Source organism: Pelecanus crispus, chromosome 8, assembly GCF_030463565.1.
Source record: "Pelecanus crispus isolate bPelCri1 chromosome 8, bPelCri1.pri, whole genome shotgun sequence".
In the NCBI taxonomy this organism is placed as follows: Eukaryota; Metazoa; Chordata; class Aves; order Pelecaniformes; family Pelecanidae; genus Pelecanus; species Pelecanus crispus.
This window is the reverse complement of record NC_134650.1, coordinates 26,284,583-26,301,055: the sequence shown is the minus strand read 5'-3', so window position 1 is coordinate 26,301,055 and position 16,473 is coordinate 26,284,583. Positions and strand designations below refer to the sequence as shown.

The 16,473-nt window shown below is 57.7% G+C and overlaps 3 protein-coding genes and 2 non-coding genes across 8 annotated transcripts in view; 2 read left to right on the top strand and 3 right to left on the bottom strand.

Moving 5' to 3' along the window:
* The window catches only part of CNOT1 (CCR4-NOT transcription complex subunit 1), a 61,141-nt gene extending 60,265 nt beyond the window's left edge, over positions 1–876 (top strand). For all 4 annotated transcript variants that reach the window (XM_075715807.1, XM_075715808.1, XM_075715806.1 and 1 more), the window contains exon 49: positions 54–876. In XM_075715807.1, the coding sequence (XP_075571922.1) occupies positions 54–132 (79 nt within the window). In that variant the 3' untranslated portion in view covers positions 133–876. The remainder of the gene's footprint in view (positions 1–53) is intronic.
* Positions 877–3,483: 2,607 nt separating this feature from the next.
* Positions 3,484–7,337, bottom strand: SETD6 (SET domain containing 6, protein lysine methyltransferase). Its single transcript, XM_075715197.1, has 9 exons — positions 7,311–7,337; positions 7,000–7,098; positions 6,740–6,884; positions 6,026–6,167; positions 5,524–5,718; positions 5,225–5,348; positions 4,737–4,917; positions 4,363–4,505; positions 3,484–3,833 (listed from the first exon to the last, which is right to left on the bottom strand). Exons 1-9 carry the CDS (start codon positions 7,335–7,337, stop codon positions 3,522–3,524), a joined length of 1,368 nt encoding a protein of 455 aa, XP_075571312.1. The 3' UTR covers positions 3,484–3,521.
* Positions 7,338–8,173: 836 nt separating this feature from the next.
* TRNAH-GUG (transfer RNA histidin (anticodon GUG)) lies at positions 8,174–8,245 on the bottom strand. Its single transcript has one exon. It is a non-coding gene; the product is annotated as a tRNA-His (tRNA).
* Positions 8,246–8,872: 627 nt separating this feature from the next.
* Positions 8,873–8,945, top strand: TRNAK-UUU (transfer RNA lysine (anticodon UUU)). Its single transcript has one exon. It is a non-coding gene; the product is annotated as a tRNA-Lys (tRNA).
* A 1,674-nt stretch (positions 8,946–10,619) lies between these two features.
* Positions 10,620–14,478, bottom strand: LOC104036364 (SNF-related serine/threonine-protein kinase-like). The gene is given in 6 exon segments (XM_075715734.1): positions 10,620–10,806; positions 10,808–11,464; positions 11,617–11,754; positions 11,864–12,076; positions 12,252–12,393; positions 13,890–14,478. Coding segments are annotated over 6 exon segments (1,926 nt in total).
* Positions 14,479–16,473: the final 1,995 nt, after the last annotated feature.

Sequence of the window (16,473 nt, the reverse complement as noted above, 5' to 3'; positions counted from 1 at the left end):
GGCACCATTTGCTGCCATAAACACAGCTAACGCTGCGTTGCTTCTGTGTTCAGGTTGTTCCAGTCAGTTGCACAGTGCTGCATGGGGCAGAAGCAGGCCCAGCAAGTAATGGAAGGGACTGGTGCCAGTTAAATGAGCTGCATCTTGTGTTGTAAGCGTGCCAGCCTGGAGGTCCCCCGTCCCATCGACTGACAGAAGACTCTGTAAGGCTCCTCCTGACCTTCCCAGCCCTTGATTGGGTAGATGCAACAGAACCTATGAAAGTCTATGTGGGCACGTTCCAAAGTTTGAAACAAATTTTTGACTTTTGGCCAAAATGCAGAAGATGCTGTGAATATCATTTTGAACTAGTGTAAATACAAGGAACAGAAGCGTTTGTCTGGACTTCTGGGTTTGTGCAAACTGTGTAAAAGGCAGGTGCCTGTCCAGCTTGTAATAAAGGGGCAGCTGCTGATGCCAAGCACTTGTCTGGGGCAGACCTCCTTGTCCTGACATTCCCAGACTCCCAAAGAATATTGAAAAGCCAGTTATAATATTGTGTAACTTATTTTTCTTTATGTGGATGGGGGACCTTTCAATCACTAAGTTGTTTTACAAAAAAAAAAAAGGTGGATGTGTTTGGAATATGGGAATACTATGGAGTAGGGGAGGGGTTAAGGTTCAGTGTTGCTTTCCCCCCACCCTCATCAAATGCTGACAGACACCAAGTGGAGTGACAGTCAGAATGCCTTCTTTCTGTTGGAGAAGACACACCTCAGGCCCTTTGGGAGAGGGTCAGCTGTTTTTAGTAAAGAAACCAGAGACCAGGCCTACAGCTTTTTTTTTTTTTGACACTTGTAAATTTTGGAGGGGGGCTTAAATCTAGACCTTTTCCCACCTCCCACCCTGTGATCACACAGTACAAGTTTGTAAAAAAAAAAAAAAAACCCCCAAAAAAAAAGGAAAAAACAAAACAGAAAACCCAAAGGACCAATACAGCCCATTTTGTAAGGATTTTGAATGTTTTGTAAAGTATTGGTCCATGTGTTGTATTTTGTAGCATTTCTAGTTCTTGGGCTTTAGTTCTCCCACTTCTTGTATGTATGCATACTGTAGTTACACATTAAAGTCATGACATGCAGCACGTGCCACTGTGCTTATTCTATCTAGTTCCATCCTACCTGGCCAGTTGATACCTTTCCAAGTCTGTTCCACCCATCCAAAATCTGCAGTTTTCTAGTGTGTTTTGGCCACTGCCTATTGAGAGCAACTGAGCTTGTCTTCTGTCTTGAGGTCAGAGGGGAGAATTGTTATGGACCCTGCTTTGAAGTGCAACAGGAAAGGACACAGTTGTGTGGAGACAGAAGTATCTTAGTTGCAAGTTCACGAGCAGAATTTGTCTCTGAAAAAGTTGTGCTGGCAAGGAGACGGCTTGTAGTGAAGGGGTGCAGAGCACACACAGCAGAGCAGCTGCATTTCTCATGACTTGCACCCTGCTATGATAGTTCCCTTCAGCAAGGATCTGTGCAAGGTTGTTAGTTACCTGTAATAAGGATAGGTGGCTTCAGTGTTGCTAATGCTGCAAACTCCTTTAACCTATGCCTTGCAACCTGGCAGATACTAGGAAATAGAGGTTCACTGCTTTCTTTTTCAGATAACATTACTAGTTTGTTAAAGCTAGTTGACTGCTATTGTATGGGTGGAGAGGTCAAGATTTCCTGCTCAGGTTTAAGGGATTGCATACCTGGCTGTGCTTTTGCTGCACAGAACAAAAACTAGATCGAGGGGACCACTGAGCCAACTGTGCCAGTGGACTGCAGCTCAAGGGAAATTCTCTCTGTGACGTGTTTCTAGGCAGTGTTTTTTTCAATTGCCTGAGTGTAAAGGAGTAGCTTCTTGCCAGATCCTACAATTCCCTGGCATTTGTTTGGCAGCTCAGCAGTTGTACTGAAACTGAGCCTTTTGAAGTTGGAATTTTTTTGGTTCTGGTGTTGTAACTCCACTTTACTCTTCGTCCTGTATTGGGTTAGGAAATGGAGAATTATCAGCAAACAGTTTTTCTTTATCTAGTCTAGATGCCATGGGTTTTTTTCTGCTGTTTAACTCTAGCAAACCACATGCAGAGCTTTTTGACTTGTCCTAATGACTCAAAGCTCAAAGGTCTCTCGGGTTCTGTACTAATGCTGCTGTACGTGGCTGGTTCCCTTTAGGCTTTAAGAACTGGTGTAAAGAGGGGGTGGAAGGTGGACAGGACTCAGCCAGATAACAGAAGTTGGGCTGGTAGGATGGAGGCCACTGAACTTCATATCCTCTCTTAGCAGGTAAGGAACCTGCAGCTGGTGCTGTCAAAGAAAACAGTGCTGGTGTCAGCTCCCCAGGGATTACCAGTGTCCTTGCCAGCAGAGGCCCTGGGTACAATGCACTTCACGTTTAAGAAATGAAGACTAAGCTTTCAATCCACTGCATGCCTAGTTTGAAATCTAGTCTGCTGTAAAGAGAAGAGCCAAGATGGCAGACTGGATTCTATTACAGCATTACACCACTGTAAAAGGGGAGAAAAGTATCCTAGGTAGTGTTAAACCACTCTGGCCCCCAGCAGTGCAGGTAGAGCTGTAGCTGACCTTTATCTGTATGAGTACGTGGGGTTTGCTTGTTCGCAGTACTTCTAACTGCATCAGCAGCACAGATTTCCCCCCCCCGCTCTTAGATGGGGTTTTGCACCCAAAGTAGACAGCATTGGCTGGATAAGAAACATCATCTTTATTAAATATAGCTTGGCCTGTAAACCTCCAGTGTTTTGTCGTGCAAAAACTGCTGAGGGAAAAATATTAACATAGCTGAATGTGATGCGGAGCAATGCCTGAGTTCAGGGAAGAACTGTCTCAACTGGAGGGTGTTTGTCAAATGCTTAGCCTACAGCAGCTGCAGAACTGTGACAGTGCTCCTTTACAGAGCAGTCTCAAGCACATACAGAAATGCCTTTTATATACGTAAAAGGAAATATCTTGCTACAGTGAGCCTACATGAAAACCAGACGGATGGGCTTGTACTCAGTACTAACAAAATATAGGTGAAGAGTTCAGTTTGTCAGCATGGACACCTGCCAGATATTTACTCTGAACCTCTGTAAGGTAAGAGCTACCAGCTGGATTTTGGCCCTCTTCATCTGGACAAGGAGCAGTTCTTGCCTTAAATTTCTGATGCTAAATGAGGGAAACCACTTGTTATTATGACAGAGTATGTCTGTCTTCCTAAAGCAGCCATTAGGAGATCTGGGTGTTCTTAAGTCCTCTAGAAGAAGGTGGTAGTTGTGCTCCAGAGCTCTCATTGTAAGATAAGGCCACCCAAAACCACTTCTATGCTATGCAAGATTTGTTTGTTTATATTGAGGTAGCTAAAAAGCCACATGCCATTTGAGGGACAAGTGGACCCATATTTAATCTTGACATCTGTTCTCACTGCTGTAGAAGAGATGGCCAAAGGCTGACCTTCCCTTCCTAAGCACAGTTCCAAGCAGTTCACTTCCAGAGGCAGCAAGGCTTCTAGTGTACCAGCTCTAGCAGCTGGTGCAAGATCCTTTTCTGTCCATAGCGCACATGCAAAGCTTGCTGCTCCCTTTGACTCAGTTTCTTGTAAGCTGCCTTGTTATTTAGCAAGTCCTGCTCCGCTTTCAAGTCTGACCTGTAGGATGCCAGGGTCAGCAGCACACTGTCATAAAGGAGCTTCTTGCAAGGGGTTTTAAGTCTGGAGAGAGCCTCGTTAGAGAGGGTAGAATTTTCCTCTTCATTGCTGTCATCTTCCCAGCCATCTTGTTCCTTATACTCCTTGAATTCTTCTTCTGACATGCACAGCACCTGTAATGACCCAGGCAAAGAGACAAGTCACTGGCAGTGTGAGTACATCAGACTTTCTTCTCTACAGAAGTGTGGTCTTAGAGCCACATGGAGTGAGCAGGTGAATTATTCCTCAGCTGCACAAAAGGTGGGAGAGTAAAACTGGCTTAAATATCTAATCACAAGTAACTTGTGGGTTAGAACATTCAAACAGCAAACCTGGGTGCTGGGAACAGTCTTAAGGGATATCTTGGCTGCTACCTACAAAGGTGCAGAGCTCTCTAGAATGGCAGTAGCCCCAGAGCCATTCAAGACCAGTTCGTAAGTACATGTGGATAGTTAGTTCAGGAGAGGAAGACAACGGTAACTGTACCCGAAGCCTGGGGAGATGGGTAACCGCATCCCCTACCACTTTTCACGCAGGAGTGTTAGTACCAAAATGCCTTTGCTTGCCACCCTTCATTGAACCATTTTGCATGCTGGTTTGCATGGCTGCAGTACGCTTAGTCTGTGCTCTTGTGTAGCTCTTTCACCACTTGGCAGTGCTTACCTTTAGGGTCATGGACAGCTCTTCCTCTGTTAGCACCTCATCCCAGCCAAGCACAAAGGCACCTTCCTCCCCCACCATCTCCAGCTGGCACAAGAAGTCCCACTGCTCTGAGACCAGCTGCTGCTGTGCTTCACTTTTGGCACCTGTTTTGAAGACAGCAGAGCTGTGAACCCAACTTGGGTTGCAGTGGAGGGGGGGATGGTGAATGGAGAAGGGGAAACCGGAGGCAGAAAACCAAGGCATAGCCCCAGCACCTGAAATACTGTGGAACAGGCTTATTTTTCATGTCACCCTTGATCCCTGTTTCATTACATTGCTATTTAACAGAGATCCCTGCTCCATGCTTTCCCAAAGTGGCTACGGGTGCCACTCACGCTGCAGTGCTGCCTTGCGTACTGTCACCATCTGGATGTCAGCTGTGTCGTTGGTGTTGCCAGGGTACGGCTCCGCGAAGCCATACATGTGTAGGAGCTGCCAGTTGGCCATCTGCCCATATGTGTTGAAGATCTCTTGTCCTTTGCTGACAGGCTGTGTTGTAACCATTCGTAAACATTGCTGCAAGCAGGGAGAGAAGAGGCTCTCAGAGCTGCAGTGGTCCTGCCACTCAGAAACAAGGTGTTTCAAAGAGGCTCAGTGACCCTAAGCTCTTCCTAGCTAAAGCCAGGGCTGCAGTAGGGGAGTATGTTGAGCAAAATAGCTTCATATTAATGAGATCCAGGCCAGACTCGCTTGCTGCCCTGGCAGGTAAGCAGTGCTGCTCTGGGTTCAGAGAGCCAGCCTTGCTGTGCCACCACTCCCAAAGGCCTTGCAGTGAAGAGGAACCAGACTCTGATGATGCCTGGCAGAGCGGCTTTGCACTCACAGGAGAGTATTCCAGGTTGGCGTTGTGGTTGGCCACATGATTCAAAATATCTGCTACAGGCACCATCATTGGAGGATTGGGCCCCTTCTCATCTTCATCTTCCTCCTCCAAAGGCTCCTGAAAGCTAAGACAAGGGAGATGAAGACAAGCCTGTTTCACACCTTGCAGCACAGGGCAAGCTTCACTGTATACTTAAAAGGTTGCAGTTGCACAAGAACTTAAGTAACAGGGCCTATAATGTTTCCTGTGATGGTACTCCTTGCCCTTGCTCCTGTTAGAGCAAAGCCCTCACTTCTCACCTGTAGGCCATGACAAATGCCACCAGCTGCTTGTACAACTCCAGCGTGTGCAGCTTGGGGTCAAAGATGTTGGGGTGGGACTCCATGAAGGGTAGGATGATGGAGCTGTACTCCAGGTGGATGTTAGCCAGGTCTTTGTCCACTGCATCTGGGATGCCTGTGCCCTGCAGGAGCCTTGTTCGCTCTTCTTCAGGCCTGTGGCAAGAAAAACAGCAGGTTTATCTCTCATCTGCCCCAAGGAGAACGGTTTGTGAACTCCTTTCTCTTTTAAAATCTCAACTTCCTGGTGCTCTCCAGACTCCTGTTTTCTGGTATGGTAGTAGCTAGCTCCAACCCCAGGTAGGGGGGTCCTTGAGGCTACTGCCATTGACAGCACAGGGCTAGAACAGAAGGATGAAGTCATGCAGTAAGACCACATCCAGCCCCAAGAGTCCTGGTAAGCAGCCCCTGCATTCAGTTGTCAAATCAGGCTACCCCACAGCCCCACCTGGTTTCACCTTACCAGAACATAGGGTGATCCAGGCTCCTGAAGTCCTGCCAGAGGGAGAAATAAGGCTGCCAGTGGGAGTTGCTGGCTGTGTACTCGTGTAGCAGGGCCAGCAGGAGGGGCACCCAACCGGACTGGCTCTGCAGGGACTCCTGGGCTAAGAAACCAGAGTTGATGGAGAAAGTGTAAGTTGATCTGAAGTTTTGGTCCTTTCCTCTGAGACAAGTCTTCCAAGAACCAAAGCTTGATCCTACAAGCATCCTTGCCTGTCTTCAGCCTGGGGTGGGGAGTTCTGCTTTTACTCCATAAGACCTCTCCAGGCTTGGGTTTGTCCTGAGCTGAAGCAGAACCAGAAGCTGCTGCTCTGGAGCGATGGATGAGCCAGAACTTGCCACACTGCCTTGCTGTCCTCACCCTGAGCCTCTGGGTGCCTTCAGCAAGAAAGGAATCATTCTTTTTCCTAGCAATGGGCTTTTCCCACTGCCCAGCATGGCTCCAGGCTCCCTTAGGAAGGCGATAGGGTGCCTGACCACCCCCTTTCCTACCTGGTGGCTAACAGCCCTGCAACCCCCTGCTCCACCATCCTGCACAAAGCAGGAATGTTCCCTAGGCTTTATCACAGCCCCATTTTATTACTTTAAAGGGAAAACACGGGTAGGTTGCTGGGGCAGGCACAGCAGACCCCCTGACTGACCCGAGGAGGATAAAGCAGCCTCTGCTTGCACTCACCTTCCTGCAAGAGGGCCTGGATGGAGCTGGTGTGCTGGGACAGCAGCGCCGTGCGAGGGATGGTGACGAGGACCTCTCCCGCCTCCAGCTCCGCGGCGGCCAACATGCCGTATCCTGCCACCACCCCCTCCCTGCTCAGGCGGACCTTGGGCGAGAGGTGAGCAGTGACCTGTGAGGGGAGCAGGGGAGAGGGGCGCGGGGTGGCCCTGGCGCCCGCGGGCAGCCCGGGGGGAGGCCCGGCCCGGCCCCCGCGGCCTCACCTTCGGGCTGAGCTCCACCCCGGCCCGTCCGCACCACGCCAGGAAGCCGGAGAGGGGATCGGCGCTGCCCTTCCCGCGGCCGCTGCTCCCGGCAGCCGCCTGTGGATGAAAACACGGGATGAAGCGCAGGCCGACGAGCAAGGAGGAAAGAAGGGTGCGGGAGGGAGCCCCGTCAGCCGCCCCAGCGCCCCCGGCCGCACTATAGGGCACCTCGGCACGGGCGGGGGGGGGGGGGGGGGGGGCAGCTGCCTGCGGGAGGCTCCGGAGCGGCGGGAGCCCCCGGAGCCGGCCCGTGCCCCGCCCCCCCGTACCTTGGGCCTCTTGGGCGCCGACGCCATGGCGCTGCGGACACGTGGTTCCCCCACCACGTGGTCCCCGCCGGGCGCTTCCGGGTAGGCGGGGAGCTCCGCCCCCCTCCCGGCAGGGCGGGCTGACGGCGGCCGCGGAGGGCCAGAAAGGGCGGGGGGAGAGACGGCGGCAACGCGCCGGGCGGTCCTGGGTGCACCTCAGGGGTCTCCGGTGCCCCCGTGGCTGCCGCGGGGCCGTGCGTGCTGTGCTCCACCCCTGGGCACCGGCGGGCTGTCACCACCGGACATGGGTTAAAAAGCAGCAGGCTCCAATTAGTCAGGATAATTAAGCTCATGGCCTTGTTCAGTCAGCATCTCCCCGCCCCGCTAACCGTACATGCCAAGCTCTGATCTCCCTTCTAAGGCTGTCCTGAGGCACGCGGTGTTCTCTCTTCCTCTGGCTAATTAATCCTAATTAAGTCCCCAGTCCCACCAGAAGGGAGGGCAGATGCCCTCTCTGGTTGCTCTTAATTAAGCCACTTAATGAACATGAGGTGTTTGAAGAGGCCCCACGAGGCTCTCTGTGGGACTGGGCTGTCCCCGTGGATCTCCCCCACCCCATGAGCATTTGGGGTTGGCTTTAACCTTCTGCAGCCCCTTCCGAGGTGGGCCGGGCTGTCAGGGTGGGTTCCCCATGGAGCAGAGGGGCCCCTTCCTGCAGAACTGGAAGGAAGGGCAAGAGAAAAGGAAGGGTGGCCTTTAGGAGCCCGTCAGAGATTGTGACCCCCTCCTAGGGCACAGCATCTTTGCAAACCAGCCTCCTTGCAGCCGCCTCCCTCGCATCTTCAGCCTGGCCTTTTCATGCACCAGGCTGTTGGCAAAAGCATTGCTGTGACTCGGATTCGAACCGAGGTTGCTGCGGCCACAACGCAGAGTACTGACCACTATACGATCACAGCCGCCGAGCGGGGGACCCCACGCTGCCGCTCCTCTCCTCTGGCCGGATCCCCCCTGCCTCCCTCGGGGAGCGGTGGGGGGGGCAGCGGAGGTTTTACAGCTGCTCCTACAGCACCCTGCTCGCCCTTCCTGTGGGTGCATCCCTACGGCACTGGCACCTTCGCGGGGCTCATCCCCGTGTCAGGATCCATGCCCCGGTGGGACGCCGGTCCGGCCCATGCCCAGAAGCCGGGTGCTGAGCCCAGCACATGCAGGCAGTGTGGCTGAGTGGGCTGAGGAGCTGGTGCTGGGTGCTGGCCTCCGGAAAAGCAAGTTCAAAGCCCACTGCTGCCACGTTATTGTTTTCCCAGGCTGCTGGGATTGGCACCCACAGCCCTGGCCGGGCTCTCCTTCTCCTCTGCCTCATCACTCTGGCTTTTGGCTGTCCCCAAGAGGATAAACCTGGCATTTCTGCCTGCCTGGGCAGGGTAGAGGTCCTGGTGGGAGGACGCCCTCCGCTGTGGCGGCCTCGCTGGGGCGGTGTGGGGGTGGAAGACGTCAAAGCAAGTCCCCATGGTGTCCCTCTGGTAACACCATGAAGTGGGGCCGACACTGCCCATCTTGAACATCCCCCAAACCCCCAGACATGAGCCTGGATAGCTCAGTTGGTAGAGCATCAGACTTTTAATCTGAGGGTCCAGGGTTCAAGCCCCTGTTCAGGCGAAGGCTTTATCATTTAGGAAGCAGGAAGGGGAGCCCATGGACAGTAACAGCACCTGCTGTTGCCAGGGGCTGCAGGGCCCCCCCTCCCTCCCTTGCTTCTTTTCCCACCATCACCTCCCCGGGGACATTTCCAGGGCTGGCTCTATACCATCTGACACCCGCACAGCACCGGTCCCTTCTTCCAGCTACTCAGTACCACAGAAAGAGGTATCCTATGTCAGATGATGGGGACAGGTAAGGCTGTTATTTGGGGGTATGCAGGGAGGGAGAAATAGGCTGGAGGGAAGAGGGAGAGACAGCAGAGCTGGAGGCAAGGAAGCCAGGGCTGAAGAGGAGAATTGGGTAGGAGCTGGGGGCTCAGGGGTGGCCTGCTGCCTCCACCCCAGGACTAGGGGCTGGAGAGCTATTGGGGGCACCTCTGGGGCTGAGTACAGTTGAACCTTGAGCCTCAATGAAGGCGTGCAGTACCCTCTGCATGCCTCAGACCCTCCTTGCACCTTTGGGTGCCCCCCCCCCCCCCCCCCCCCCCGCCAGAAGCTCCCTTTCAGGCCCCATCTAGGTGCAGGTGAAGCCCCACTTTGTCTTGAGGGACAGCTGTAGACATGCCACGTTCCCCCAAACCTTGCTCCCCAGAAGGGGCTGTGGCAGCTGCTGCCTGCCCCCTCCACAAGGACTGGGACGTGGCAGTGGCTAGGCACACCGGCCAGGCAGTGCCAAAACAGCCAGCAGGGAAAGCCCATGCCCATTGCACAGCCCCCAAACCATCCCCCTGCTGCCCACCTCAGTGCAGAGAGACCCAGCTGGGGCAGATGCTCCCGCACAGCCACCCCTGGTGCCCTGGCTTTTGCAGGGCTGGAGGACAGTGGGGGATTTTTTGCAACAAGACATGGCAACCTCATTGACCCATGAGCTTATTTTATTGGCTCGATGAACTTTGCTTCCCAGCAGCTCCGATCCCTTCCGCGTGCGTGCTGTGCAGCTCAGGCTGAGCTCTGGCTCACGCCTCAGTCGTCATTCATTTCTTGCCAGCAAGAAAACAAAGAGATAATAAATAGGAAGCTTATTTGCAGGGGAGGCCCAGGGGATGGCCTCGGGTCACGGGCGGCTGCGGGCCGGGCTGTGCCTGGCCCCAGCCGGGGGGGGGACGGAGGACGGGGGACGGGGACACGGGGGACGGGCTGCAGGCAGGCAAGCAATTGCCCCATGGCCACCACGGGCAGGACAGCCCAGCTCTGGGGCCATGCAGACTGCGGGGCTGGGGGGAGCCACCGTCTGTGGGGGATATAGCAATCTCTATTTAATTACATTAAAATAGACTATTTAAAAAAATTATTTCTAGTAGTTAAAAAAATGTGTCATGGTCTATCCAGCCCCAGCGGGGCCATGGAGCTGCCCCGGCAGCCCTGGGGGCTTGGGGACACACTGGCCAGTGCAGGGACAGACCCCAACCCGCCTTACCCCCCGGGCAGTTCTGTCCCAGCCCAGCCCCCAGGCACCACAGCGGGCACCTGGGGTGGGTGCTAGCAGGCTGGCCACCACAGCTGACAAAGCAGGGGCACTGTGCCCCCCACCAGCCCCATGGCCCCTGCTCCGTGGGGCACAGGCAGGATCAAAGGCAGGGGAACAGGCACCCTCCTAGACCCCATGGAGGGGCCAGACCCTCACCCTGGGGGCTTAAATGACGTGGCAGCAGTTGAACTGCCCCAGCGAGAGGAGACTCTCCTTAGAGCCCGGCCGGATTTTGAAGGCCAGGGCTTTCTCACAGAGCGGGAACTGCAGGAGCCTGTCCCGCAGGCTGCCCCCCTTGCTCTTGCCTGGGTCCAGCTTGATCACGCTCTCTGCGCCCCCCTCACTCCCCCCCCCGGGCTGGGCTGGCAGGTGACCGGGGCCCTTGGGTCTTGTCTGTGGGGCCTGGGAGGGCAGTGGGGGTCGTCTCTGCCCCCAGCACGTGGGGGACCCCACCAGAGCTGCTCTGGGGTGACGGGGTGGCTCCCCTTTCCCCAGGGGGCTCTGCCAAGGACCCCCTGAGCTCCACGTCCTCCTCCCTCCTGGGGGGCTCGACTCCATCCCCCTGCATCGCCGGGGGACTCCGGCCCTCACTCACTCCCTTCCCAGCCCAGGCCGCCCCTGGGCGCCTGCCCCGGCCCCCCAGCTCAGCCCCCAGCCCCCACACCTCCCCACGGCTGGGCGGGCGGCGGGCACGCAGGAAGGCTCGCATCTGCTCTTGGTTCAGTGAGCTGCTCTTCCTCTCCATGGTGCTGGGCCTCCCCTCCTCCTCCTCCTCCTCCTCCTCTTCTTCCTCCTCGCAAATCTGCTGTAGGGCCGGGGTGCTCTTGGTGATGGCGGTGTCAACTGCAGGGACCTTCAGCAGGGTCCCAGAGGGCTGCCGGCTGCCAACGTCCCCTCCAGTGGGCCGGGGGAGCAGCCGGGAGCCTCCAGCAAGGTCGCCTGACACCTCCGTGAAGGGCAAGAGGCCACTGGTGCTGCCCACGGGGCTGAATGTGTCCGATAAGTTGGTCCTGAGAAAGGGAAGTGGCGGAGGTGTCAGTACCCACCTGGGCATTGCAAGGGCTGTGGCAAGGAGGGGGACAGGGGACGAGCTGGGACCCTGCGCTGGGGACCTGGGGTATTATGGGAGGGATGTGGGATGGGGGACAGCAGGGGGGCTCACCTGCTTTGCACCTCCTTGGCCAGGTTGTAGACGAGGCTGAGACGATGGCCCTGCTTCTCCTGCTTCTCCCGCAGCATCCTCTCCGCCAGCAGGAAATATGTGGCCGTGATGTGGTTGTAGCGGTCGGCCTCCAGCGCCCTGCACAGGACCGCGGGACCCCCATCAGCATGCGAGGGATGCGCTCAGAGGGACCCCCGCAGAGCCCTTCGCAGGGGCTCCCACCTCAGCATCCCACCCCCTCACTCACTCCTGGATGGTGTCCCGATCAGCGATGTTCCCACATGTCATGGCTTGGAGGATGATTTCGTGCTCCTCCTCGGACACACGCTTGTGGGAGGTAAGAGGCAGCAGGCAGCGGCTGGCAGGGGACGGGTCCACCCCCTGCAGCCATGCATGGCTCTCGATCTGCTCCAGAGAGGCTCGCTGCTTCGGGTCCCGCTGCAGCATCCTGGAGATGAGACTGCAGGGGAAAGGGGTGATGCTGCAATCCCGCAGCAGCATGCGAGCCACGGACATGGCAGCTTTACCGCCCCTTTCCCACCCCAGCTCCCAGGCATCCCGCAGGGACAGGGCACCCACCCCCAGGAGCAGCAAGTCAAGGTCCAGGGGGATCCAGGGCGGGGAGAGGTGCTTACTCAGCGCACTGGGCTGAGACGTGCCGGGGGACGGTGTAGCGGCAGTCCATGATCATGGTGAGGGTCTCGCTGTCGTTGGCCTCCTGGAAGGGGGGGTGGCCACACACCAGCATGTAAAGGATGACCCCCAGGCTCCAGATGTCTGCAAGAAGCACCAGCAGTTCAGGTTGCACCCACCATGGCCCAGGAGAGCACCCCAACCCCAAGGACCCCGGAGAGGCTACCCCACTAGCTCCCAGTGCCGATGCAGCAAAGACCAATGCTCACTGGGAAGTTCCTTGGAGTAATGGCTCCCAGGTCCTGCCCCACAGACAGGGGGGACCGCAGCCCCACCAAGGTGGGGAAGGACCTTCTTCATCCCCACGTCCAAGCAGGTCTAAAGGGGCTTCACCAAAGCAGTTGAGGTCTTATCCCCTTTCCCAGGTGGGGACAGGGAAGCCACAGTCCCAAGCTCTGTCCACCCCTGCTAGTCACCCACCCATAGCACCATTTCATGTCATTACTCAGCTTCCCAGTTCCCAAACAGACCCCACCATGACCATCCCAGCACTGGGCTGTGTTGGAGGGGACACCACAGCAACAGGGTAGGGCACGCAGCACTGATCCGCAGCACTGATCCGGGCTCTCAAGCTGCCTACAGCCACGTGAGCACCAGCTGGAGAGGGATTGCTGCCCTGCCCTGGGGACAGAGATGGAGCCAGCAGCATCTTCATCTGCTCCTCCTAACGAGTACATACTCTGCAAAAGTGCTTTTTTACCATGCTGAGCACACCCTGGGGCTCTCTGTTAATACCTTCAGCTTCTTAAGTCAAGTGCCTGTGTTTGAAAATTTCTCATCTGTGCCGCTTTTCTCCCTTTATTTCCCTTTGCAGAGCCACCAGCTTATTTTTGTACCATCTCCACAAGCCATCCCATTTTCAACTCTAGAGCTGCCTTTTCCCCAAGCCAACACTAGGTGTTTTCCTTTAAGGGCTCATGTTTTGTTTTGCTAAATCGTCCTGCCCCAAATTCCAGTGCAGCTGGCTCAGGTCCTGCTTCCTCCCATGTTCTCTCTGTCCAGCAGAGCCTCTCAGTGCCCCCCGGGACAGTGTTCCCAGCCCTCCCTGCACCATGGCCAGGGCAGGAAGGGCACTGGGAGCCACACAGAGGAAGTGGTTTTCAGGGTGGGGATGGAGCAAAGGAAACTTTCGGAGCTCCTCTGCCCAAATGTCAGCATCCCAAGTAGGTTTCCTTCTGGCATCACGCCCCCAAAATAACCACCAGCACCGGCTTGCCGGCAGCTGCACCCTTGCACTGCTCCTCCGGAGCCCCAGCAGATGCCATGCCAGGCTCGCAGCCTGCTTGGGCTTTTTCCCTTCCCTGGCATGAACCATCACTCTGGGGGATCTCAGCAGGTGCGGGGACGGTCTCTGCAGAGAGGACCACCCTGTGCCAGTGCAGGGCTGAGCAGCCAAGCACCCAAGGGATGGGATTCCTCCTTGTGGGGGCAGCAGGGCCACCGGGGCATGGGTGCTCTCAGCATACGGGGCCAAAATCAAGGTGGTACCCGGCCAGCAGGACCATGCTCCGGGCAAGGGACACAAGGGAGGCACGTCCCCAGGGTGAGTGCCAGCCATGGCTGCGCTCCACTGCCCTTACCGACAGCCGGGGCATCATACTCATCCCCGAGCAGGATCTCGGGTGCCGAGTAGGCCAGTGAGCCACAGCTGGTGGTGAGCATCTTGCCAGGTTGGAAGCGGTTGCTGAAGCCAAAGTCAGTGAGCTTGACCACCCCCTGCTCCTGGAAGAAGACCACGTTCTCGGGCTTGAGGTCACGGTGCACCACATGCAGTTTGTGGCAGTAGGAGATGGCGTGGACGATCTGGGCGAAGTAGTGCTTGGCCCGCACCTCGGCCAGCCCACCCTCGTGCCGCATGATGTGGTCAAACATGTCCCCGCCGTCGCCCAGCTCCAGGATGAGGTAGAGCTTGGCATGGGTGTCGATGACCTCGTAGAGGCGCACCACATTGGGGTGCTGGACCAGCTTCATGCAGCGCACCTCTTGCAGGAGCTGCCCCGCTGCCTCCCCTGCCAGCTTGCTCTTGTCGATCACCTTGACGGCCACCCGCTGCCCAGTGAAGACGTGCCGTGCCAGCTTCACCACCGCAAAGTGGCCCTTGCCCAGCGTGCGCTCCAGGTCGTACAGCCCCGCAATCTTCCCCTCACTGCAGCCCTGCACCCTGGCCATGGTGGCGGTGTCAGGTGGGGACGGGCATTGGGTGCTGTGGGAGGGAGAGCTGCTGAGCAATGGGGGGTGGGGCACCCCCAAACACCAGGCTCCCCAGCACCCTGGGCACCGGGATGGCCAGGATATCAGAGTCCCCAGCACCCTGGGCACCAGCAGCCTGGGCACTCCCAACACCCCACCTCCAGGTCCCCAGGCACCTGGGGCACCCCAATACCCTCACCTTCGGTCCCCAGCACCCTGGACACCCCCATACTCCTAGCTCCATTCTCCAGCACCCCAGGGCATCCTAATACCGCCACCTCCAAGTGTCCAGCACCGCAGCACCCTGGGCACCCCAATACCCCTACCTCCAGCCCCTCAACACCCCGGGCACCCCCATACCCCACCTCCAGATCCCCAGCACCCCAGCACTCTGGGTACCCCAACACCCTCACCTCCACTCCCCAGCACCCTGGCCACCCCCATGCCCCACCTCCAGTCCCCATCACCTCACCCCCCCGGGCACCCCCATACCCACGCCCACGCTCCCCGGGCCACCCCAGGCGCCGGTCGCCCCCGGCCCCGCGGGGCGCGTCCCGGCGGAGCCGCACTCACCGGGCAGCGGAGCTGGGGCCGCCGGGGCTGCGGCTGCCGGGGCGCGCCCGCCCCGCTGACGTCAGGGCGGCTCCGGGCTCGCGCCTTAAAGGGCCCGTCCGCCGCCCGCCGAGGCTGAGGCCGGGGCGATGCTCATCGCACCTCTCCAAGCAGAGGCCCCGGGCAGCGCTGCCCCCGGCCCCCGGCTGACGCCAGCCCCCGAGCGGGGCCCTCAGCCCGGCTCATTAGTGCCCGTTTGGGGCGGCAGGGACTGGGGTGGCATTAGCGGTAACGAGGACCAGTAACGAGCTAAATGAGCTGCCCGCCGGGCCGCTTCCAGGAAGAGAGGAAGAGCCCCCTACCCGGGCTTGTCTCCCGAGGGTCCCGCCGTGGGACAGGCTCCCGCCCTGCTGCCCTCCCTCCTGGGCACCCACTCGCGGGCATCTCTGCCATGCTGCCGACCCGCTCCATTGCCCACTCCCACCCTCGCTCGGGGCCAGGAGCACCGAGCCGAGGCTGGAGCCGCAGCCCCAGCCCCCGTTCCCTCCCGCCATGAGCCCTCTTTTCCTGGAAGCGGCCCGGCGAGCAGCCGGCTGCCTCATTTAGCTCGTTACTGGCCGTAGGGATGTGCACAAAGCAGACGTTGCTCCTGCAGATTAAAAAGCTCTCAGCGCGGCCGCCCTCGTTACTGCTAATGCCTTCCCAGAAGTCCTCCGCCTGCAGCCCTGCAGGCTGCAAACAGGCCCTAATGAGCCGGGCTGAGGGCCCTGCTCAGGGGCTGGCGTCAGCCAGGGGCCAGGGGCAGCACGGACTGGGGACTCAATCCCCCCAGGGCTGGGGATGGAGGAGCCGGGAGGATCAAGCTGCCCAGCAGCTCCTGCCGCAGGAGTGGGGCTGGATGGGGCACTCGGCACATGCCCAGGCTTCAGGAATGGGAATGGGAAGAGGGGGGCTGCCAAACTGATCTAACCCAAGATGGGTCTTCATCCAGGCATGCGGGGTGCAGGAGGCAGCTGGGTGCTGTGCATTGGGGGCCCCAGCCGGGTGCTGCGCATGGGCATCCCAGCTGGGTGCTGCGTGTTTCTAGCAGCCGCCTGCTGCCAGACGAGAAGGGCCATGGCACATGAGCCTTTCGCCAGTCCTGTGCCCCGTCCCCCCGGGTACAGCGGAAATCAGGTTGTGCCGGGACAGGGTGCACAGGGGACAGAGGGAGACCTGCAAAGAGCCCCAGGGCTGGCACCGCGCACCAGGAGCGGTGCCTCACCTGCCGCTGGGGACACGCTGGGAGGCCTGGGAGTCCTCCCTGGTCACACAGGGTCTGGGAGAAGCCTGGCAAGGGCAGAGCCCGGGCCGTCAGCTTCCCTTGCTGGGTATGTCACAGGCCACCGAACCCCTCTCATGTCTTATCTGCCCATTCCCTTG